This window comes from Rhinopithecus bieti, unplaced genomic scaffold, assembly GCF_001698545.2.
Source record: "Rhinopithecus bieti isolate Rb0 unplaced genomic scaffold, ASM169854v2 scaffold_34870, whole genome shotgun sequence".
Lineage (NCBI taxonomy): Eukaryota > Metazoa > Chordata > Mammalia > Primates > Cercopithecidae > Rhinopithecus > Rhinopithecus bieti.
In genome coordinates this window covers 224,033-248,505 of record NW_016814702.1, presented here as the reverse complement: position 1 = coordinate 248,505, position 24,473 = coordinate 224,033, and the positions used below count along the sequence as shown (strand labels likewise).

The following is a 24,473-nucleotide window of genomic DNA, read 5'->3' as shown; positions in this document are numbered from 1 at the left end:
TTTGGTTCCTGTATACAATGTGTAATGATCAAATTAAAGTAAAGTAACTGGGATACACATCACTTCAAACATTTATCTTTTTTCTGTTTTAGGAACATTACTATATTCATCTTCCAGCTATTTTGAAATATACAAATTATTGTTAACTATAATTTCCCTACTGTACTATCAAATGCCACTGCTTATTCCTTCTAATGATATTTTCTTTTTTTTTTTTTTGAGACAGAGTCTCGCTCTGTCGCCCGGGCTGGAGTGCAGTGGCCGGATCTCAGCTCACTGCAAGCTCCGCCTCCCGGGTTTACGCCATTCTCCTGCCTCAGCCTCCCAAGTAGCTGGGACTACAGGCGCCTGCCACCTCGCCCGGCTAGTTTTTTGTATTTTTTAGTAGAGACGGGGTTTCACTGTGTTAGCCAGGATGGTCTCGATCTCCTGACCTCGTGATCCACCCGTCTCGGCCTCCCAAAGTGCTGGGATTACAGGCTTGAGCCACCGCGCCCGGCCTGGAATCCATTCTTATTTAATCTCAAGTGTGTTTGCTGCTTTAATGATGTTCTAGGCCAAATGATTCATGCCAATTCCATGACAGAGACAGGAATTTAATCAGGGCCATGCATTCAAGGGTTGGCTGACTATGAATACAGCACTCTATGTCGTAAACTAGTATAACTCTGAGGTCTGAAGTCTTGCTGGACTGTTGTGAGCACGAAACTTCTGGATAACCCATCTCACTGCTGTACAGAGAGACGGGCAAGCACTAATGTCAACAGCTGGAAGGGAAAAGCTTTTGCTGTTGGTTATGGCAACACTAACAATGCAGATAGAAAAGTTCTGTCTAGGATTTCCTGGCAGCTTTTGAATGACAATGGTTTATATTTTGCAGGATTCTCACTAAAGAGGCTTTCAACTTTGGGACCTCTGACTGAGTGATTAATAAACTTAATAATAATTTGCATTTTATAACATTAATGCTTTTCAAAGCACTTTCACACCCATCAGCTCGTTTCATCCTCACAGCCTTGTGAATAATGAATTTTATATAATTAGTGCAATTTATAAAGAAACAGAATGCCTAGTTAGGATTGTTCACTTTGGTTTTTAATAAGGTTGAAATTGGAATTCAAGTTATTCTTGTTCCTCTGTTCTATATAATATAAGCTTCCCTCTTTAATTGGGATAAACTCAAAAAGTACAAATTTCTCTTTTCTTTAAACAAAATTAGTTTAGAATAGTGTTGTTTATGTTTCTGGTCATAAATCCAGGGTGGAAAGAAATAGAAGGTGTGAAAGAACATTTTGGTGCCTTTGAGGATTGCTGAGAAATGATTCACATAAGGGCTAGAATTTAGTATTTCTCTGTAAGCTATACTTGACCTAACTCCCTAGGGAGAAGCACAGGACGTGAGATTGGCCACTGCAGTAGGTAAATCATAAGTCATTTGTACTAGTCTAAAGTAAGTGAATTTGCATTAGTTAAGGTCTACACTTCAAAATACTGAAACAAAATTTAGTAATGTTGAAGTCGATAAAAAATACGTTTTTAGAAGACCTCTTTTAACAAAAGCAAAGATAAACTTATTTACATGTCAACTTATTTTAAATTTTTTTTTTTTAAAAGAGATGGGGGTCTCACTGTGCTACCCAAGCTGGTCTCAAACTCTTGGGCTCAAGCAATCCTCCTGCCTCAGTGTCCCAAAATGCTGGAATTAACAGGCATGAGCCACTGTGCCCAGTTTACATATCAATTTGTTGATCTATCATTGAAGTTGTATCTTTAAAGTTATCTTTAAGGTAGAAATACTCAAGGAGAAGGTGTCCATTAGGTTCATATAAAATTATCTGGAGGTGGGAGTAAGTGAAAAAACTGCAAGGAGGCATGTGTATTTTGAGAAAATCATATTAATTATTAGAATAAATTTTGAAAAATGGAAAAAATTCCCTACTGTTTTCATATTAGAAATTAAAGAAGGCAAAGTCTCATGAAATATTTTGGCTGGTGGAATATAATTTGAAAATAGTTAAGCTGATCTAAATCCTAAAATATTTTGTCCACTATTAATGTCTAAAGCAATTCAATTTTATAATATTAAAAGCAAATAAGTAGGCTGGGCATGGTGGCTCATGCCTGTAATCCCAGCTCTTTGGAAGGCTGAGGTGGAAAGATACCCTGATGCCAGGAGTTTGAGACCAGCCTGGGCAACACAGTGAGACCCTGTTGCTACAAAAAAATTAAAAAATTAGCAGGGTACAGTAGCACATGCCTGTAGTCCCAGCTACTCTGGGGGCCAAGGTGGGTTGAGGCCAGGAGGTCGAGGCTGAGCCCAGGAGGTCGAGGCTGCAGTGAGCCATCATTGCACCACTGCACTCCAGCCAGGGCAACAAAGTTCAAAGACTGCCCCCCCCCCCAAAAAAAGGCAAATAAGTATTTCTTGCAAATATCAATTGTATTATTTCAAAGACAATGCTTTAAAACCTTTGTCTTTAGGCTTTAATGATATATGTTTTCCAAAGAGTCTTCTCCCTTAACCCAAATCACACCCTTGGAATTAGGTGCAACCCACCACTATCTGCCATGCTGTCCTTGGACAAGACTTGGAAGGTGTCCATGGGGGTCTCTCACTCGGCCTTCTGCCTTGCTTCCCTGTATGTTGCAGTTGGTTCTATCTCCTCCATTGCATTCCCAGCCTAGTCTTATTCATCCTGTCCTTCCTTGCTGGCAATCCACTGCTTCCCCCACAGCAGACTCTTAGTACATGTTCCCATATTTCACTAAACTTGTACTCAGTGTATATGAAGGAAAAAAATTATTAATGATCAAACTGCTTGAACTTACTTCATTCACACAGAATGTAGGATGTTAAATTGTACTGCCAATAATTTATTTTAACTGATAGTCTTTGCCTTATAGAACTTGAATACTGTAAAAGCCACCTTATATTTAGTAAACATATCCCTTGGAAGAGTCGCTAGAAAATATTGTTAGTCAAGTTAAACATTTCACTATATCCCGTGCCCACTCCTCTTGAGAAAATGAAGATAATACATTTGAAATGCCAAGAAAAGGATGGCTCGGAGAGAGCAGCTGGCTCTTCATAATTTATTTCCTCAGGACTTGGTTTTAACTAGAAAATAATAAAATGCCTATTTATCTAAATCAAATACTATTATAACCAGTTGGAATTAATAGAGGTAAAAATATGTGAGTGACTTCAAAGCCAGATTGATCTATAAAATGGGTAAGCTATAGGATTATAGTCTGAGGCTTGATCATTTAAGAAAGTAAATTTCCTGTAGCCAAGGAATGCCTGGAATGAGTCCAGTTTCTAAGGCCAGAGCTGCCTGTTGGAAATGATAAGCGTGCAAAGCAGTTGTGAAGTGAAGAAATTGCATGTCAGAGGCAGGTCTTCATGGCCCATAGACGTGATGGAGTACTCAAGGGCAGCGTGGACATTGGTGAATGGACCTGCTGGCAGGGCAGCCAAACATGTGAGCAATCTAAAAGCAAAACCCTCAGGACAATTTATCAGACCGGTTCCTTTTTGGTTCACAAAAGAAAAGAAATGTATAGAGTTTCAGCTCATGTCATGGAGCTAATATGTGGGAAAAGATAAAGAGTGGTATTTCTGTGGACTTCACATTATTTAGAGTTCTGATCATTGCTGAAGAACAGGAAATAAAAACACTCAACAGCATACACAAATAAAACACTCAGGAAAAAAAAACCAATTGTGTTCCCACACTGGTAGGGATTAGAAAAGGGCACACACTTGAAAAATAAAAGTTATTTATCCTACGACCAAAGCCAAATCCAAACACTTTGTCCTGTATCACATTTAGAAAATTTTACAGAGGACTTGCTTTTCCCCATGGAATTTTAAATCTCTTTCTCTAAGAAGGTTAATTGCCCAGGTTTTCTCAAACATCTGGGACTCCAAAGAGAACCTCTAGCTAGGGGGAATGCTATTTTATCACCACAAAATTCTATAACAAAGCCACTTAAACTTGGCAGCTATCTCTGCAGCTTTGACTGTTTGGAATTAAGTCAAACTATTTTCTTTTTCCATACATGTTTGTGGACTTCTGTCCACTTATGGATTTTCATCCATAAATATTTTCTGACTTTTTGGCTCTTCCTTCTGTCTTTAATTTTTAAGCTTTAAAGCAGATTATTTTCATGTGCTACGGTATTAGGGTTATCTAGAGGGACATAATCAATAGGCTATATAGATACAGACACATGACAGGGGATTTATTATGGGAATTGGCTCATGCAATTATGGAGGCTGGGAAGTCCCATGACACGTTCTCTACATGGTGGAGACCCTGGGGTGCCAGTGGTGTGGCTCAGTCCAAGTCCAAAGGCCTCAGAACAAAAGAAGCCAATGGCGTAACTCTTAGCCCAAGCTCAAAAGCATGAGAATCTGGTATAAGTTCTGCAGCCCAAAGGCTAGGGAGCCTGGAGTTGCCCAAAAACAGTATATCTCATCTCTACCAGATAGATAGGCACTACCACCTTTTCTTTGTTTTTGTTCTCTGCAGCCCCTAGCAGATAAGATAATGCCTTCCCACACTGAGGGCAGCTCTTCATTACCTCATCCACTCAGCCCTACATGCTAATGTTCTCTGGAAACAGCCTCACAGACACACCTCAAAGTAATGCTTTACAGATTTCTAGGTGTAGGGGCTAAAGCAGCTCCTTCTTGGATGCTAATCCACCACGTTGGCTTCTGAATAACCCAATTCCAGAATGCCACTAAGTTTTCCACTTTCTCTACTGTTTACCACTAATTCTGCTCTTGGGTAACTTGCTTCTGAAGCATGTAGACCCTTTCTCTATGGTATATAAGCCCTGGGTCTGAAGGGGTAAAGGGATCCACTGTCTCATCTTGTAGATACCAGAGACGTGGCTTTTGTTGGTAAGTCCCTATTCAATTTGTTTTTTTCTTCTGAGAAACTGGCTTTGTCAGACTCTTTCTTTGGCCTCTCAGCTCCCTTGGCCTTTGGAGGTAGGCTTGCATAGACCTGCTCACTATGGAACACTAGGTAATCTTAATCCAGTCAAGTTGACACTTTTTAAACCATCACAGTTATCATGATACTTTCAAATTGCATCCTAAGGTCTGAAGATTTAAGAAATATATTAAGAGAGAAGGGATATTTTCTCTTCTTGAATAATTCTCTAAGAAGAAAAGAGAAAAAAAGGGTTCTATTCTTGTTCCTTTGGGCCTTCTTCCAAATCTATCAAACCTCCTGTTCCAACTGAAAATGAAAAGAAGCCTGTGAAAAGTTTCTCTCCCTACTGATGTGAAAGTGTCTTCCAAGCTGGGATTATTAGACTGGGTAGGTAGACCTGAGAAAAAATGGCCATTGTCACTAACAGCTTAGTTGGTTTCACACAGGGGTGAAATTCTAAGATGCATACTTCCAACATTTCTCTTCCTTCTCTCCATACTTGTTTATATATTTTGTATTAATTAATTTTCTCTCCAACCTGCTCTAAAAGGGTAGACCACGGATTTACTCTGGTCCCTGTTCCATAATGAGAGCTGTGGTACAGAATTTGTTCAGTCTTAAAATCCCTTTGGCAAACTCACTACCTCGCATCCAGCAAGAAATGTTTCTCTAGGAGGCAAGATGGAAAATCGTCTCTTCCTTAGAGGTATAATGTGGACTTGAGCCTGAGGTCTCTTGGAGCAAAAAGGAGTCTGTGACCTTTCTTTTCTTTTTTCTATTTTTTCTTCTCTTTCTCTCCGTCTCTCTTCCTCTCCTTCCGTCCTTCTCTCCTCCTCCTTCTTTCTCTCCCTCTTTCTCCTCTCTTTTCTTTCTCTCTCTCTCTTCTCTCTCACTCTGTCTCTCTCCCCTCCCTCCCTCCCTTCCTTCCTTCTGTCTCTCTCCCTCTCTCCCCCCCAACTCTCTCTCTCTCCCTCTTTCTTTCCTCAGTCTTGCTCTGTTGCCTAGGCTAAAGTGCAGTGGCACAATCTCGGTTGATTGAAGCCTTGACCCCCTGAGCTCAACTGATTCTCCCATCTCAGCCTCCTAAGTAGCTAGGACTGCAGGCATGTGCCACCACACCTGGCTAATTTTGTTTGTTTTTTTCTGTAGATACGAGGTCTCACTATGTTGCCCAGGCTGGTCTTGAACACCTGGGCTCCCATGATCCTCCCATCTTGGCCTCTCAGAGTGCTGGGATTCAGGTGTGAGCCAGTGTGCGCGGCTATCAGTGCTTTCTTGTCTCCTGATGGGCCTTGAGTCAGGAAGGGATGCAGGAATTACTAAGGTGACCCAACTTGGTTCTTGAAAGGACTGGATACATTGCACTAAGACTTGCACTATTCACAAAACCAGTGGGATACTGGTGGGTGTTGTTTCTGATTGCATCTTCCAGAATCTCTGCATACTCCTCAGTCCTTCAGGGCTTCAGAATACTTTTACTGTGACCAAAATTAAGTAGAGATGACATTTTATGACACTGCCATTGCTCCTGAAGTACTGAAATGACAATCCAATACTCAAGGATCACCAAAATAATGCCAGTTAGGCATTTGACATTTAAAGCTATTAGTGAAGGATTAAAGGACAACATGAATTAAGTAAAAACAAAAACACAAACCAAAAAGCAAAGGGCTGCTAAGAATGAAAAGGGACATTTGCTGTTGGACTTCTGTGTGCCAGATCCTTCATGTTGAAATTCATTCACATTATTCCGTGTGATTTTCAAGGTATCCTTAAGAGGTAGGTACTATGTATTCTGGAAGATAAGGTTCAGTGACAAACAATTTTCCTAAGGTTCCACAATAGGTATGTGAGAAAGATGGATTCAAACTGACATCTAATTCCATCATCATTTCTAGGTTGGGACTTGAATTTGCTATAAACAACTTCTTCTACCACCTTAATAATACAGATTATAAAATATTAGCTAATTTCACAATACTCATAGGGAGAACAGGAGACTTAGCTGGAACACAGGGAGGGTGGCACGTATTTGTGTGACTGCAAAGGATGGAAACACTGCAATGATTGAATGACCATTCAAATCTTGGTCACTCAGTAGTCCCGTGACTTTTATTCTTCAAGTTTTATCTAAGCAATAAACAAATGAATGCTTGAGAAGAAAACAGAACTCCCTAACTCAGAAAATGGTTTCAGAGTGATTAAAGAAACACATTTTTCAACTGTAGTCTTGGCTTAACATATGAACATGAACATTTTTATAGTTAAAAAAAAGTGCAGATGAGTGAATTTGGGGATATCTTTGTGTCTCTTGATGATAAGTTCTTGCTTAACTTGGCTCGGTGAAAGGATCATAACGAAGAACTGTTTTCAGCAGTCTGGGTGATATCCAATGCACATGTATTCCTATCATATATTCTAGACTTGCCTGATTTTGTATCTGTAAACCATTAAAATGCTTTGGAAATTTCAGTGTAGTCAGATTCAACTATACATTCAAGACTTCTGGGCACATCAGGTGTTCAATGAATGTTTGTTCAATAAATGAGTCAATAAATGAATAAACCTTACACCTAGATGTGGCAAAAAAAAAAAAAAAAAAACCCCCCACCAAGAGAGGAAAAAAAAAAAAAAAAAAAAAAAAAAAAAAAAAAGGAGTCTCTGTTGAATTCTTGTATCCCTATTTATTTTTATTTTTATTTTTATTTAATTTTATTTTTTTTTTATTTTTGAGACGGAGTCTCGCCTCTGTCTCCCAGGCTGGAGTGCAGTGGCGGATCTCAGCCCAACTGCAAGCTCCGCCTCCCGGGTTTACGCCATTCTCCTGCCTCAGCCTCCCGAGTAGCTGGACTACAGGCGCCCGCCATCTCGCCCGGGCTAGTTTTTTTTTGTATTTTTTAGTACGAGACGGGGTTTCACCATGTTAGCCAGGATGTCTCTGATCTCCTGACCTCGTGATCCGCCCGTCTCGGCCTCCCAAAGTGCTGGGATTACAGGCTTGAGCCACCGCGCCCCGCCCTTGTATCCTTATTTTATGATAAATTCTGCATCCAGTAATATTCTAATTTCTTTTTACTCAATCACAATAGCCAAAAAAGCTTTTAGACTAGAGGCTATGCTTTTAGTTGCTACAAAATGAAAGGAAAGGGAATCTTGCTTTTTACTAGTATGTGCACCTTGGGGCAGGTTACTGCAACCATCTCCTTCTTGGTACACTGGGAGCGACAGTAACAGCAACTATTTCACCAGGTTGTGGTGGGGATTAAATGATGCTAACACAATTAGAAAGCTTACCACACTGCCTAGCAGAGAAGTTCTCCATAAATACCAGCTGCTATCCTTGTTAAGAGCAAGAATTAAGAAGATGGTAGATTTTTATTAGCATTTGTATTGTTTTCCTAGGAAGCCAGAAGTCTGAAAGCAAGGTGTTCTCAGGGCTACGCTTCTTCCAAAACTTTAGGGAATAATCTTTCCTTGGCTCTTCTAGCCTCTGGTAGCCTCAGGAATTCCTTGGCTTGGGGCAGTGTAACTCCGATCTCTGCCTCCTTCTTCACATGGCTTTCCTTCTGTGTCTGTGTGTGTCTCTGTGTCCCCTCCTCTTCCTATGAGGACACACTCATTGGATTTACGGTCCACCCTATCCTAGTATGACCTCACCTTAACATAAGCACATCTGCAAGGACCCTACTTCCAAACAAGGTTGTATTCTGACATTCCAGGTGGACATGAATTCAATCTACTATGGCATTCAACCACGAAAGGTAAACATAGAAATTGCTGCCTCTGCTATAGGTCTGTTATTTTCCCTCTTGCTTAAAAACACAGAGAAGACATAGAGAGAGTGTAATGCAAATTATGTTTCTAATTTCTGGTTAGTAATAAAAGTGACACTGATAATTATAAAATTCTTGAGTGTTTTGGGATCTGACTTTCCAAGAAGGAGCAGTTTTAATGTTAGAAAATTATCCTTGGCATGACCAAGCAACTATCCATTTGGTCCCCAATAATCCTGGGGATGACAGACCCACAATTAAACCTTCCATGTAGTCTGGGATGATTCTCCCGTCAGCCTCAGCCAATGGGGTGCCAAGGAATTCTGACTGGAAGGGACCTACCTCCGTTGAGTTAAACTGCTGCTCATTGGTGAACGTGCTGAGAAGATGGGATGCTGCACAGTTATCTGCCGACAGATGAAGAGGCTGCCTGCATGGTCTAGTTGTAGGGTTTTCCAGCCCTTGTGCTATCTCCAAACCATGAAATGTTCCCTAGTCAGCACTCCTACTAAAGATGCAAGTAGCCCTGGGAGAGCTAACACTTTAACTGGTGGTCAAATCTTTATGGATCTATTTGAAAAACGGCTCTGGACCAGGTGTGGTGGCTCACATCTGTAATCCCAGCACCTTGGGAGGCTGAGGTGGGCAGATCACTTGAGGTCAGGAGCTCGAGACTAGCCTGACCAACATGGTGAAACCATCTCTACTAAAAACACAAAAATCAGCCGGATGTGGTGGCGGGTGCCTGTAATCCCAGCTACTCGGGAGGCTGAGGCAGGAGAATTACTTGAACCTGGGAGGCAGAGGTTGCAGTGAGCCGAGATTGTGCCACTGCATTCCAGTGTGGGCGACAAGAGCAAAACTCCATCCAAAACAAAACAAAACAAAACCAAACAGAAAAGAAAAGAAAAAGGGGGCCAGGCGCAGTGGCTCACGCCTGTAATCCCAGCACTTTGGGAGGCTGAGACGGGGGGATCACGAGGTCAGGAGATCGAGACCATCCTGGCTAACATGGTGAAACCCCGACTCTACTAAAATACAAAATTAGGCGGGCGCGGTGGTGGGCGCCTGTAGTCCCAGCTACATGGGAGGCTGAGGCAGGAGAATGGCATGAACCCGGGAGGCGGAGCTTGCAGCGAGTGGAGATCACGCCACTGCACTCCAGCTTGGGTGACAGAGCAAGACTCCGTCTCAGAAAAAAAAAAAAAAAAAGAAAAGAAAGAAAAAGGGTTCTGGGTTCTGCAAGGAGATTTGGATAAGAGGTTAGAGGAAGTCCCCTTCCTGTATGGTTTCGGTTAGTGGGGAATAGTGAGTATCAGTATCAGTGCATTATCTACAAAACAGAAGAGATGATCATGAGGAACCTGCTCAAATCCAGCCCCATCTTCCTAGTTCAATGAAGTGATAAGATACGGCAATTTCATTTACACCTTCAACTGTACACTCCAGCAAAAGAAAGGGAGAGAGGGAAAGTAGGCATGGAATATGGAGAGACAGAGACAGAGATAGGGATTAATGTAGAAGTAAAGAGTGTGTTTATGGTGAAGGGAGAGGGAAGCAGGAGGAGAAGGGAAGAAGAGGATGATGATAAGGAGGATGGGGACGAGGGGGAGAAGGAAAGGAGAGAAAAACAGAGACAATTCAAATAGTATGGGTGTCTGCCCACCATTCTCCTGGATGGGCTAATACTATACAGGGGCAAGACCTCACTGATCTGTCCCCCTGGGCTATTTTGGGTCCCAAGCCTGTCCTAGTGTGAGCCTCTCACATAGCTGAGTGTGATACTAGTGTCTTGAGGTTTTTATTTTTACGCAACCTGACCCCAACAAGGCAGCCCTTCCTCCAGTGCCCATCTGAAGGGTGGTCTCTTCAGCTGCTTGTGGAAAATGAGTTCTGCTAAATGTATTGAGATTTTAAAATGTATTGTTAAATGTGTTGAGATTATCAAGGGCAATATAAGTACATAAAATTTTCACCTGACCATGCTACTCCAATCCAGAAAGTACAACTAGATGGTCCAATAATATCTAATAAATAGCTAGATATTTTATGACCAGAGATAGTTACCCCTCAAATGTCTGGGGTAGAAACTCAGCCTCCTATTATTATTTTTCCAAAGAAGAAAAAATAATGATGTTAGAGGAAATACATCATTGTGCAAAGACTGGAAAATATAGCTAAGCAAAAACAAAATAAGAAACATGCACACATATGGTTATTGCAGCACTATTTACATAGCAAATACTCAGAACCATCCCAAATGCCCATCAATGATAGACTGGATAAAGAAAATGTGGCACATATGCAATATGGAATACTATGCAGCCAGAAAAAAGAATGAGTTCATGTCCTTTGCAGGGACATGGATGAAGCTAGAAGCCATCATTCTCAGCAAACTAACATAGGAACAGAAAACCAAACACCACATGTTCTCACTCAGAAATGGTAGCTGAACAATGAAAACACATGGACACAGGGAAGGGAACATCACATGCAGGGGCCTGTTGTGGGGTTGGGGGCAAGGGGAGAGAGAGCATTAGGACAAATACCTAATGCATGTGTGGCTTAAAACTTAGATGATGCAGCAAATCCTATGGCACATGTATACCTATGTAACAAACCTGCACGTTCTGCACATATATCCCAGAACTTAAAGCAAAATAAGAAAAAATACTAGTATTTTTATCCTTCTGGAAAAAATAACCACAATTAATATTTTGGTGTGTATTCTCACGGTTTGTTTGCCTCACCTCTGTGTGTGTGCATGTTTTGTTTTGTATAAACATGTAATCCGGCTGTGTGTGGTAGGTTGGGCCTTGCTTCATTCACTTGGCAAAATATTAGAGACGTTTTTGCCATCTGCAAGCATAGACCTATACTATCAAAGGAAGGCCAGGGAAGGCCTTGCCTAGAGCTCATTCTTTGGCCAATGCCAAAGCTCTTCGTAGAGACTGAGCTGTTTGGCTGAAGTTTGAGGTGGGGGTCACAGAAACTGCTGTGCAGGCACCAGGCTACCTGGGGAGTGAGGTCCAGAGTAGAAGCAGCATCAGGCTGGGAGATCCTTCCAGTCCCTGACGGAGCTTGCCTTAGTGCAGACAAAGCTTTCCTGGACAGCTGCGGGATTCCTCCAAAACAGTACTGCTGTCATTCTACCAAGTTAAGGAGGTACTTGACTCAGAAGGATGCTCATAAATGGTTTCCAGTGTGTTTTACAGTCTCTATTTAAATTTTTTGGTTAAAGCCACTAATTGAATCAAATGAAAACTCATTCTGCTAAACAGATCATAAGGAAATATTTAGATGTCTTTTGTGTAAACATGTTGAAATAACGTCAAAGGCAACACACAGGATTCATTTTACTTTGTCTGCAATGTGAGCTAAACTGGGGAGGATATGCCCCTGCCTTTCTATTCATGACGATTGCCTATTAACCTCCAGAGGTTTTGTGTGAGCTACTGTGTTTAACCTAACTCTCCAAAAATAAAGGGATGGTGATTTTCTTTAAATTGGTACTTATGTACTGGAATCTCTCAGGCATTAGTGCTTACTTGATTGCATTCAGACATTACTTTGGCAAGGAAATGACTGCATTAAATTAGCATCAAGCACAATGAATGGTAATTGCAAGACTGTCATTTCTACAAGTGCAAAATTAATGTGTTCTGCAAGCCCATTCCATTGTGTGCCACAGGAAAATCATGGAACCATGTTGTTCTGAACAGAAAAATGCACTGTAATAGCACTGTTAATGTGGTATGGTATTATTCCACTATGGTGTTCCTTTCCACCTTTGTTGTTGTCTCATGCTTATTTTTCATACCCTGTCTGGTCTAATTTGTATGCTTATATTATAGCGCTGCCAGAGAGTAGCCTGGATGTACAGAGAATGTTATGGAACAATTCCTCCTTCTGTGTGTGGCATCTTGCGTGAATAATGCCAGTGTAAACAACCCTCCATGTATTCATCAGACTCTGAATAGGCTACTTATGTAAAGCTTCTTATTAAGAGATACATCAACCATTCACAGAAAACTTTACCCAAATGCTATACATTCATTTAGAAAGAGAAGAGTGATTTACAGGCATTTCAATTGTAGCTTAGGAAAAGCACCAGCTACTCCTCTCTTCATCCCTCATTTATATATGGGGAATTAAGCCACAGAGCAGTTGAGTAAATTTCTTCTTCTGGTCATGCAGGATCACAGGGTATAGTTCAAATGATAACATGCATATGCATTGGGGCTCTTGTACTCTGCTCATTGGCTCTGCGGGGATTAAAGGAATTATTCAAGACTAAAAGAACCAAGTAATAACAGATGCTCTAAGGTGACCAATTAGATGTAGTTTTTCAATATTTCTGCCATTCAGCTTAGGCTGAGAGCCATTCAAAGGCATCCTGAGTAAGAGTGATAATAATGATGTTAATGACTGGCCAGAGGAGCTTTCTGGTGAGTATAGCTTGATACAGTCTCTTAGCAACTGCAGGGGGTGGGGGCATCAAGACCACTGGGGTGCACTGGCTGATTCACTACAGCAATTGACTGATCAATCGATCTCTTGGAGATCCTAACATGGGAGGGTCAGTCCTGAATCCCCTTTTGGAGGCCACCTATTTTGACCCTCACCATAAAGATGTAATGAGGCTGTCTTTGTAATGTTTCAGGCAGTGAATAATTTGCTGGAATCTGGAAGAAATTCTGCACCGTACACAAAGCTTCTCTCATCTTATCAAACAAAAATGATTAGGAAATGATTTTGGTTGGAAACTTCCTACCTAAGTTGGAAGAAAAATTCTGATCATCTTAACCTCAGAATAAGACACACTTGTTTACATATGAAAAATCACTAAATAGATGATTTGGGCTTAAAAAGATGTACAAAAGTGGCTGTGGAAATGGGCTCTGCCTTACCTTTGTTGCAAAATGTTCCATCATACGCAGTATTAGAGCAATCGCAGGAGTAACCGTGGTATCTCTCTAGGCATTTGCCTCCGTTTTCACAGTTCGTTCCATAGCTGGTGCAATGGCCTGAGCATCCGGATATGAACCCAGATGTGACCTTTGCTCTTTCCTCCAGGTCAAGTGTCACCCCATTCATCCTCAAGGAGCGGATGCAGCCCAGGAAGCCCTGCTGGCCCCCAGCACCACCTGGGAATGACAGAAGGCACAGAGTTCAGAGGGAATAACCTTTGCTATTGCTTAATTCTTCACATTTTGAACAACTGTGGTAGGAGATGAGACTGCATAGTGCATCTAGTATTGCCACTTTCAAGTGGGTCTTATCTAAATAGAGAAAATGGAAGCTTTTCTCCCCTTAGGCTAGAATGCCTAATTAAAAGAGCCGTCTTCTAAGAAGCAACACATTTGCTACAGAAATAAAATATTTGGAGATGCACAAAAATTGTATCAGCTGTTTTGGAAGTCTAATCTGGTTTCCTATAGAAAAAGGGTTTACAGAAATCTCTAGATTCTTTGCTCTTTAATCTCACATCATTGAGTTCTGTAGCATTACTTACTGAAAACATATAAAGGCAGAGACATGAATGTATTAGCATAGTTAACAAGTCAATTAGTTCGAAGGCATAAATTCGTTTGAAATGTGATTGTAGATCCTGGTTCTTGTCTCAAGAGATGCCTTGCTTTTAAGTTCATGTCAAGACTACCCAGGGCTCCTTGACTGGGGTAGCTAGAAGTTGGAACTGATAACTTTACACAGAAATCAACTTTACCACGTTTACTGCTAGGTTAGATCGGATTTCATTGCTTCTGTCTAAATGTCATTACAAGACATATAGCACAACAAGCACATTCACTGTGATTTTTGGAGTAAGTTATAGAGTTGGACTGCGGTTTATGAGCATGAAAATATTAAAATATTCCCAAGAAATCTCATAGAAAGATTCATTGAAGCATTCTATCACAAATGGATTTAATTGTGTCTGTAGTATTCTTAGCTATATTTTTTTAAAGCAGCTGGTATAAAAGGAGGAACTCAAATTTATATACATGTTTGTATCTTAGAATAACAACTTTTCTGGAAACTAAAATGAATTGTAGGAAAAACTGTTGAAAGAAATAGGTGATGAGGATTTACAAAAGAAGATATCATTACTAAAAATAAAACCCAAGTTTCTCTTTCATTGAGGGCTAAATACTAGGCACTCTATTAAGCAATGACTTATCAAAGTAGATATTATTTGCATTATTCCCATTGTACAGATGGAGAAACTGAGGCTTAGAGAAGTTAAGAAGTTTACTCAAGGACTCATAGTTCCTGAGTGGAAACTGTATCAGATCTGCCTTATTCCTAAGGCAACAAACAGGGTTTATTGTCTTAAACCCTGTTCTGTGTGGACCACCTAACACCGAGAAGAACTTTCAAGTCAGGGGCCTCATAGATGTACATGTTTCTGAGATGTAGATTTGGATGTCTTTAACAATGGAGTAATCAGACCGGGTGCTGTGGCTCACGCCTGTAATCCCAGCACTTTGGGAGGCCAAGGCGGGCAGATCACGAGGTCAGGAGATCGAGACCATCCTGGCTAACACGGTGAAACCCCATCTCTACTAAAAATGCAAAAAATTAGCCAGGCGTGGCGCGGGCGCCTGTAGTCCCAGCTACTCGGGAGGCTGAGGCAGGAGAATGGCGTGAACTCGGGAGGCGGAGCTTGTAGTGAGCCGAGATCGTGCCACTGCACTCCAGCCTGGGCAACTGAGCAAGACTTTGTCTCAACAAAAAAAAAAAAAAAAAAAAAAAAAAAAATAGAGTAATCAGTAGGGTTTCTGGAATTCAGGTAAGATTGGTAGGCTGGGGATTGATTCTGATCACTTACCCTATTACCTTAAGAAAAGTCATAAACTCCAGTAGATTCATCAGACAGGACTGGAAGATCAAAGGCTTTAGTGGCAGAGATGTATTAGCATCTGCTTAAGCCTGTAAACCCCCATCAGGGAAGTGGCAAATGAGCTGCTCCACCATCTCTGTAAACCCAAGCCTTGCAGTTTTCTCATTGGGTGACACATTGATTTGAATCATGACTCTTTTGGGAGTATTTGATTTCTTCTAAAATATTTGAATAGAGAAGTGAAGAGAGTCCAGTGCCTTTTTTGATCCAAGCTATGAGATAGTAGATGGCAAAAGAAGTTATTAAAAACAACTACATTGAAGGATTTCCCATTTTGCCATCTGCTTGTCAGTGGGGCTCACACCTCTACGCTGAAGATAATTAGGGCCTTTGCCTGATTTGGAAGAATTTCAACCCACTAGTTACTCTTTGTGTGTTAGAATTTCAATTTGGCTTCTATTATTTTAGCCATTATGGCTTTCGTCCTTGCAATAAGGGCTTTCCAAAAGGCATTTTATTAAATAAATGTCTGGCCTTAAAAAATTTTCATCACTACTCGGTTAAGACAATTATATCCTATCAAAATATGCTAAAACATAAAATCATTTTAGATCTCCCCATCTCTTTTGCCTGATGATCAATGTAATAGTCATTGTGGCAACCATAAACGTACTGAGAAGCAGAATACAAAACAGATTCTGTTATGCTACTCAGATTTAACTACTTTCTCTTTTAGGCAACAGCCTTTTTTACTTTTTTTCTATAAACATACATATGTGTAAATAAAAAGGAAGAAATGGGATCATAATATACACATTGTTTTGAAACTTGCTTTTTGCACTTAACATATCATGAAACTATTTTTTTTTTGTTTTTGTTTTTGTGAGACGGAGTCTCGCTCTGTTGCCAGGCCAGAGTGCAGTGGCGTGATCTCGGCTGACTGTAACTTCCGCCTCCCGGGTTCAAGCAGTTCTCCTGCCTCAGCCTCCCAAGTAGCTGGGATTAAAGGCACGCGCTACCACGCTCAGCTAATTTTTGTAGTTTTAGTCGATGGGGTTTCACCATGTTGGTCAGGCTGATCTCGTACTCCTGATCTTGTGATACCCCCGCCTTGGCCTCCCAAAGTGCTGGGATTACAGGCGTGAGCCACCACACCTGGCCTTTGAAACATTTTCCAAGCAATAAATGTACAACTAGAACATCTTGCTTAGTGTCTGCATAGCATCCCATTCTGTGAATGCACGATCCCTTATATTGCTCTCCCACCACCATTGGACTTTTAAGTTTTTAAAATTTTCCACCTTATGATACTATAATAATATAATCTTTATGAAAATCTTTACACACTTGTCATCCAGTTTTTCCTTAGAACTGATTCTTTAGAATTAGTTAATCACACTTTTAAGTCTAATTGCTAGCATGAAAGACATATACATTTTAAAGGTACTTGAAATATATTTTATGGTAAGAAGAATTTACCAATTTCTAATTCACCAGTAGGGTATGAGATTATCACCTTCTCCACACAATTTTAATATTGGTCAGTGTCGTTTTGTATTCATGTCAGCCTGCTTGACGGGGGCAAAAAGCGTTCACTGTTTAAATCTGCATTACTTCGAATACTGTGAGTTGAGTAATTTTAATGTTTTCCCTTTTCTTATTTTTTGTTGCTTTGTGTCCTTCGCTTTTTGCTGGGAATAGAAGAGAATATATTTCTTATTGATTAATAACAATATGAGTTTTAACTCTTTGTTATAAATAACTCCTTATTGCAACTGTATCTTTCCAGTTTGTGTCTTTTGACTTCTATATGGTGTTTCTTTTTTCCCTATGAAAGTTGTGGATGTTCTTGTAGTCACACCCCCCTGTTTTATTTGTGTGATTTCTGTCTTTGGTCAGAGGCTTACTTGTAAGGACCTTCTATAATACAAAATAATATAATTATTCAACTATATTTTCTTCTAACATTTTTGTGATTTTGCTTCTCTCCACATGTTAACCTTTTGTCTCTCTGGGATATATTTTAATTTGGAAACAATTGGTATTTCATGGATCTTCAGCAATGACTGAAAGCTTGAAAAGACTCTAAATGAATGTTAACACGATGAAGAACAGAGATATTTTTCAAAGGGTCAATTGGCAGAGCAAATAAATCTAGAATATATCATATTTTTATTATATCATATATGATATATGATAAGATCTAAATTAAGGCAGATATTCAGATCTATTCAGGGATACTTAATTATTTATGTATATAGAGTTCATTTCAGAAAGGATTTAGCAGGGCAGAGTTTTCTCATTCTGCTTCTGTCTTGATTCTTGGGTCTTTGGTCTTGGGCTCTACGTGGATCCATCTCTCTTCCTGTACTTGTGTTTGTGGATCTTTCCTTCTCAGGTTCATCAACTGTTTCTACTCAGTTGTGTGGCTTTCATCAAATTACATTATCTCTCTCAGTATCAGTTTCCCCATCCACAAAAAAGGAGGCTCAACTAGATAGTGTCTCTGACTCCTTCCAGCCCTGAATTGCTCTGGCTCACAGTTTACAAGCTCTCCCTCTGGGCCTGTGTCTTTTTTACTGAATTTCAGTAAACACTCTCAAATGCTCTTAAATCTCTTCCTTGCTTGCTTTTTCTTTATTTGCACCAATGTCTGACTTTTTTTTCTCCCTCTTTTAACTGGGTGTAACATATGACTGCAATCTAATCTGTATTTGTTGTGTTCATTAAATAAAGCCTTGCTCACGCCTGTAATCCCAGCACTTTGGGAGGCTGAGGCGGGCGGATCACCTGAGGTCAGGAGTTTGAGACCAGCCTGGCCAACACGGTGAAACCCCGTCTCTATTGAAAATACAAAATTAGCTGGGGGTGGTGGTGCACACCTCTAATCCCAGTTACTTGGGAGGCTGAGGCAGGATAATTGCATGAACCCAGGAGGCGGAGGTTGCAGTGAGCTGAGATCTTGCAATTGCACTCTAGCCTGGGCAAAAAAGAGAGAAACTGTGTCTCAAAATATAAATAAATAAATAAATAAATAAATAAAGTTTTGTACTCCCTCTTCATAATTTATAAAGCAGGTGAGTGAAGTGCCATTTCTCTCTCTATAAAGGAAAATTAAATAAATTAAGGTCTTCTCTTGCTTAGGTAGTCCCTGATTTATTTAAATGGGACAGTGAACCAGAAAGTACTATTCCTGAGCTAGTCGATATGAAGAAAAATCTTCTGTCCTGAAAATGGTCATTATATATTATGTAAAAGACATTAATGCACTAGAACCAGTGAAAATTATTTGAGTTCCACTGATACGCTCTGTAGAAATAGTTCTTGGTGACAAATGTCATAAGTTTAAATTGTAGGTCTTCAAGGAACAACGCTACTTAACCTTTGTTGATTAGAAAATCAACACGTTGTCATTGGAGAGAGCCCCCTGCCATGCAAGGGCTTCACGTGCATTAGTTGGACCTATGATAATTATCCAAGGGGAGAGGTGGGTTCAATTTGTAAATCATTTTTTCATGTGAAATGCTTTGCAAGTATTGCAATTAAAGATTAATTATGAAAATGCTGTAACTACCCATAATGAATAATACAACCGTAAAATGCACAGAAGATTGGGGCAAAATAATCAGCTATTAAATTAAACAAAAAGGGCAAAAATAATGATCAAGAGGCATTATAAAAAATACACTGTCCTCAAACTCTGAACTTAATAGTTTTCTAAGGAGCTAAGTTGGGTCCCTGAGTACTTTCGCCCAAAGAGACTGGCCACTAATTCACCATAGAAAGGAATCACACTAAAGCCCACACACGTAAAATCTAATTTATTCATTCAAAAAATATTTATTTCATGCCTACTATGAGCCAGGCCCTGTTTTAGATGTTTTCTTTGTCTGCTTCATAGTAATGAAAAACACAGAAAAGTCTCTGCCCTTGCACAGCTTATATTCTTGCAGGGGGAAAAAGAAATTTAACAACAAACTCAGTAAGAAAATCAAATATACTGTGTGTTAGAAGGTGGTAACCACTATAGAGAAAAAAGTCAAGCAGCATTAGGTGGGATCCAGAGTTGGGGTGGGGTGGGGGAGGCTGCAATTTTAAGTAGGGTGGTTAGGATAGGCCCCACTGAGGAAGTGACAGAAAGGGGATCATGAGCTTGTCCATGGAGAGAGAATTCCAGGAAAAGAAGTAAGGGGGTGCCATCCTGCAAGTAGGGGAGGCCCGTTGGAAGGGAAGGAGGGGTGAATGAGAGTGGCTGCAGGATGCTCAGAAAGCAAAGCCATTGCATGATCAGTTCATGAGTGAAAGGCGCCAGGAAAGCCATTTCTAAAATGATGATGAGGACATGCTTCTTGCCTGCAGGTTAATCCCAATGTGATCACAAAGAGCCACATGATGATGCCAGGCACAATTTGATGTATGGGACACAGCAAGCAGGGATGAAGAAAGCATCAACTGTGGTCACAAAGATTTACTTCTGTGTGTTGGCTCATGGCGTGTGAGCTTCCCAGGTCCCATGTGGGGCTCAGTCTCCTTACGTGTGGCACTGGCATAACCATATGCACCTTGTAGGAGTGTGTTAATAACAGATAATGCACCTCTTTGCACTAGTTCTAGTTACTGGTAACTGTTATGATTATTGCTATTATTGAGTACAGGCACATTCTATAGAAGCACAGAGTTGGAATAAATTAAATATGGCTGAGATGCTATGTATATAAATCTGATACCAGAGGTATCAGGAGTGCTATGGACTGAACTGTGTTCCCTCTAAATTCATCTGTTGAATCCCTAACCTCCAATGTGATTGCATTTGAAGATGGGGCCTTTAAAGAAGTAATTAACATTAAATGAGGCCATAAAGGTGAGACCTAATCCAGTAGAATTGGTGTTCTTCTAAGAGGAGGAACAGACACTGGGGATGCTCCTGCATGGAGAAAAGATCAAGTGAAGACATGGCAAGAAGACAGCAGTCTGAAAACCAAGAAGAGAAGCCTCAGAAGAAAGCAACCCTACCGACACATTGATTTTGGACTTCCAGCTTTTAGAACTGTGAGAATGTTTATTGTTTAAGCCACCATGCTGTGGTGTTTTGTTAGGGTAGCCCAAACAGACTAAGACAATGAGGAAGTGTTATCAAGCTTGGGCTGATCTATACCTCTTTGAGAAAGTGACCTTGGGGTCCCTCTTCTCACTTCACTGTTTCTGTGGAAAGTACAGAGTTAGAGCCAGGCATGGTGGCTCACACCTGTAATCCCACCAGTTCGGGAGACAAGGCAGGTGGATCACCTGAGGTCAGAAGTTTGAGACCAGCCTGGTCAACATGATGAAATTCCATCTCTACTAAAAAGAAGACACAAAAATTAGCCAGACATGGTGGCATATGCCTGTAGTCCCAGCTACTCGGGAGGCTGAGGCAGAATGGCTTGAACCCAGGAGGTGGAGCTTGCAATGAGAAAAGATTGCGCCCATGCACTCCAGCCTGGGTGACAGAGTGAAACCCCATCTCAAAAAAAAAAAAAAAAAAAAAAAAAAAAAGCAAGCAAGCACGGAGTTAGGATGGGTGTTGTTGCTATCTTATCAGCCGTGGAGCGCTGTGTCTGGACTGGAGTGCTGTGAATTAGCATAGAGGTCTTGAGCCTGCCACTGGAATGGTATGAGTGACAGGTGGGAAGAAGAGCTAGGGCTCCTTCTTGTCTAGTGACCCACCCTGACCTTGGCTCTCTGGCATGGCAGCCAGGCTGCTCTGGCTAGGTCAGGGGGCAAAAGCAGCTATGTGTTTAGGCAGGCTGGGCCTTCCCAAGTTGCAATTCTGTACCTGCTATTTCTCCTGTTCTATATGCTACCATTGCTTCTTAGGTCTGAATCAACAACATGAACCCATTAAAAAACAAACAAACAAACAAACAAACAGAAAACCTATGGTGGGCTGGGTGTGGTGGCTCATGCCTATAATCCCAGCACTTTGGGAGGCTGAGGCAGGTAGATCACTGAGGTCAGGAGTTTGAGACCAGCCTGGCCAACGTGGTGAAACCTGTCTCTATTACAAATACAAAAATTAGCCAGGTGTGGTGTGCACGCCGGTAATCCCAGCTTCTTGGGAGGCTGAGGCAGCAGAATCGCTTGAACCCGGGAGGCAGAGGCTGCAGTGAGCTGAGATCATGCCACTGCATTCCAGCCTGGGCAACAGAACAAGACTGTGTCTCAAAAAAAAAAAAAAAAAAAAAAAAAAAAAAAAAAAAAAAAAACGGGGGGGGGCGGGGGGGGGGGAAAAAAAAAAAACCAAAATACCTGTGGTGTCAGTGCAGGTGTGTAAAATATAAACCCAGTTATCTGGTTGAACTGAGAACAGCAGAATGACCAAGAGTCTTCAGTGGTGGAGAGAGTTAAAAGGAAATTGCTCCACATTCTTTAGTGCAGAGCTGCATGATTGACAAGTATTGATCAGTGGTTTCTCTGTCAGCTAGATATTGGAGGGCAAGTATGAAAAAAGCTTTCACATACTGAGAGAACTGGGGTTTGGAAAATTGCTTTTTCAGCTGACGCTCATGAGTGCTCATTCCTAACTCCATCAATAGGATGGATTTTTTTTCAGTTCATTATTATTGCATGGATTTTCTTGTGTCCTCAGAGTAAAGGACATGCAGAACATGTGAATCCAGACTATTAAACTAGAAGAAAGCTTCAAAATAGAGACCGAAGGGACACTGGGTTTCCATAGTATAAAGCACTCCTATGTGTCTAAATGCAAAATGTTAGGCAGTGGGGGTGGAGCTAAGTGGTCTGATTCATCGTAGAGGCTATGGTGGCAGGATGAGCATGATGAAATACTGGCTATTTCAAAAGCTAATATTAATCAAATACTAGATGTATCAGACTCTATTCCAGAACTTTACATATGTTTACTCTCAGAGATAGATATTATTATTATCTCCATTTTACAGACGAGTGAGCTGAGAGTAAGAGTTAATTTATTTGAGGTCATATAGCCAGTAAGTAGCCAGAACTCACACCCAGGCTGGCTAGCTTTTACGCCTGTACTCTTACTATGCTCTGGCTGCCATTTGATTTTTGGGCTTACATCATATGAGGCACTTTCTTCTCCTACCTCTGATATGCTTCTAGATATTGCTGTGCTTAGGTATAAAAAATGCTGATAGAGTGATTAATACCTGAGGCAAGACATTCACTACCTGCCAGAACACTGTCCTTTTTTTTTTTGAGACATGGTCTTGCTCTTTGGCCCAGGCTGAGTGCAGTGGCACAATCACTGTTCACTACAGTCTTGACCTCCTGAGCTCAAGCAATCCTGCTATCTCAGCCTCCTGAGTAGCTGGGATTACAGGCACACGTCACCATGCCTGGTTAATTAAAACAATTTTTCTTTTAGAGACAAGGTTTTGCTATGTTGCTCAGGCTGATCTTGAACTACTGGATGGAAGGGCACCTCCTGCCTTGGTCTCCAAAAGTGTTAGGATCACAGGCTGAGCCACTGCACCTGGGCAGACCATTGTCTCTAAAGCTACAAGGATGGCTGAAGCTGAAAGGGGAAATGCAATACTCACAGAGCCAGGAATGTCAATGCCAAATTAATCTCTATGCCAACAAAGAGAAGACACTTTTTTGATGCTGTCATTGAGATCATATTTATTTCTTAGTACAAAAGCTCAATACTACAGTTTTGAAACCAAGGCAGTTATAGGCTTTGGCCACTGCTAAAATGGTGGATGATGGATCCTTTCTCTAAGCTCAGTCTGACAGCACTGACTTCAGAAGCCATTGCTTTACGGTGGGACCTACAGTTCCAAGTGGCATCAGAAAGTGAGGATATGAGAATAGAGTGCTAAACCACTACTTTCTAGTTGGATCCAAACTACAAATTATTAACAGTTATTTTAGTAAACTTTGATAAATCTAGACATCAAATACATCAGCCTAGAACTCTTGTCTAAATACATTTTTGCAAATATCTTTAGGTTATTGTTCATATTATGTGTCCTGCTGGTGAGTTTTGTCAACTTTGAAGCAAAATAAGCATCCTCTTTCTGCTGATCTTAACGTATCTCTCCCTCCCCCTCTCCTGTTTCCATCTGTCTTTTAAAGTCCTTATTTAAAACATTGGTATCTAGTCTTTTTTTTTTATCCAGAGTCAAGAATCCCTGGTGCTATTATCCAAGCTGGCACCTTGTTCTCTTCACTCTCAGACTTCACACACAAGACTTTACAGGTGCTAGTCCCAGGTCAAGTCTGGGACGGATCTGGAAGGGATTAGTATAGCTCTGATGCCCAAACCTCATGGATATATGAGCCCTCCAATGCAAAGGGGTGGAGGAAAAAGAAGAGAGGCTTGGGGATTGAGGAAAAGGGAAAAGAGAGGGGAGTTGGCAGAGAGGCTGAGAAAACAGAAGAATGGAGTGTTTTGACGTCAAGATTTCAAGGAGGTGACAATTGTTAAATAAGAGTGACAATCAGTGACAAATCAGTGACAACCGTTAAATAAGAGTGAGAGGTCAAGGAAAATCAGACAACAGTAAGAGGCTATTGGATTTGCTTATTTTTGAGACAGACACTTCAATATAGTAATAAGATGCTTATTAGTGGAGGAATGGGCAGTGAGAGGCTAGATTTAGTTGGTATAGATACACCACTGGTTTAAGAATCAATGACAGTGGAAGATGGCTGTCCCCTGTCTAGGTGGGAGTGAGGTACTTTGAAGCTGTGCATGTGTATGGGGAGGTGGGTGAGGGACATGGGGTGGAAACAAGAAAGGGTTGAGAGGGATGCAAATGCCAGAGGTTTGTCCTGAGGCAGGAGCTTTTCTTTGCCCCCTCAACTTTCCAGGAGGAGTTCAGTGCAGGCCCTGAACGTTTGCTTTTCCTTGTAGGAAGACAATAGTAAAGAAGACATTTG

The 24,473-nt window shown here is 40.9% G+C and overlaps 1 protein-coding gene across 1 annotated transcript in view; it reads right to left on the bottom strand.

Annotated features, from left to right (window-relative positions):
* Window positions 1-24,473, bottom strand: part of LOC108515161 (contactin-associated protein-like 2) — a gene marked incomplete at its 5' end in the record, with an annotated part of 480,745 nt that overhangs the window by 242,090 nt on the left and 214,182 nt on the right. Inside the window, one exon of the mRNA XM_017851841.1 lies at window positions 13,633-13,869. Coding sequence (XP_017707330.1) covers window positions 13,633-13,869 — 237 coding nt within the window. The remainder of the gene's footprint in view (window positions 1-13,632; window positions 13,870-24,473) is intronic.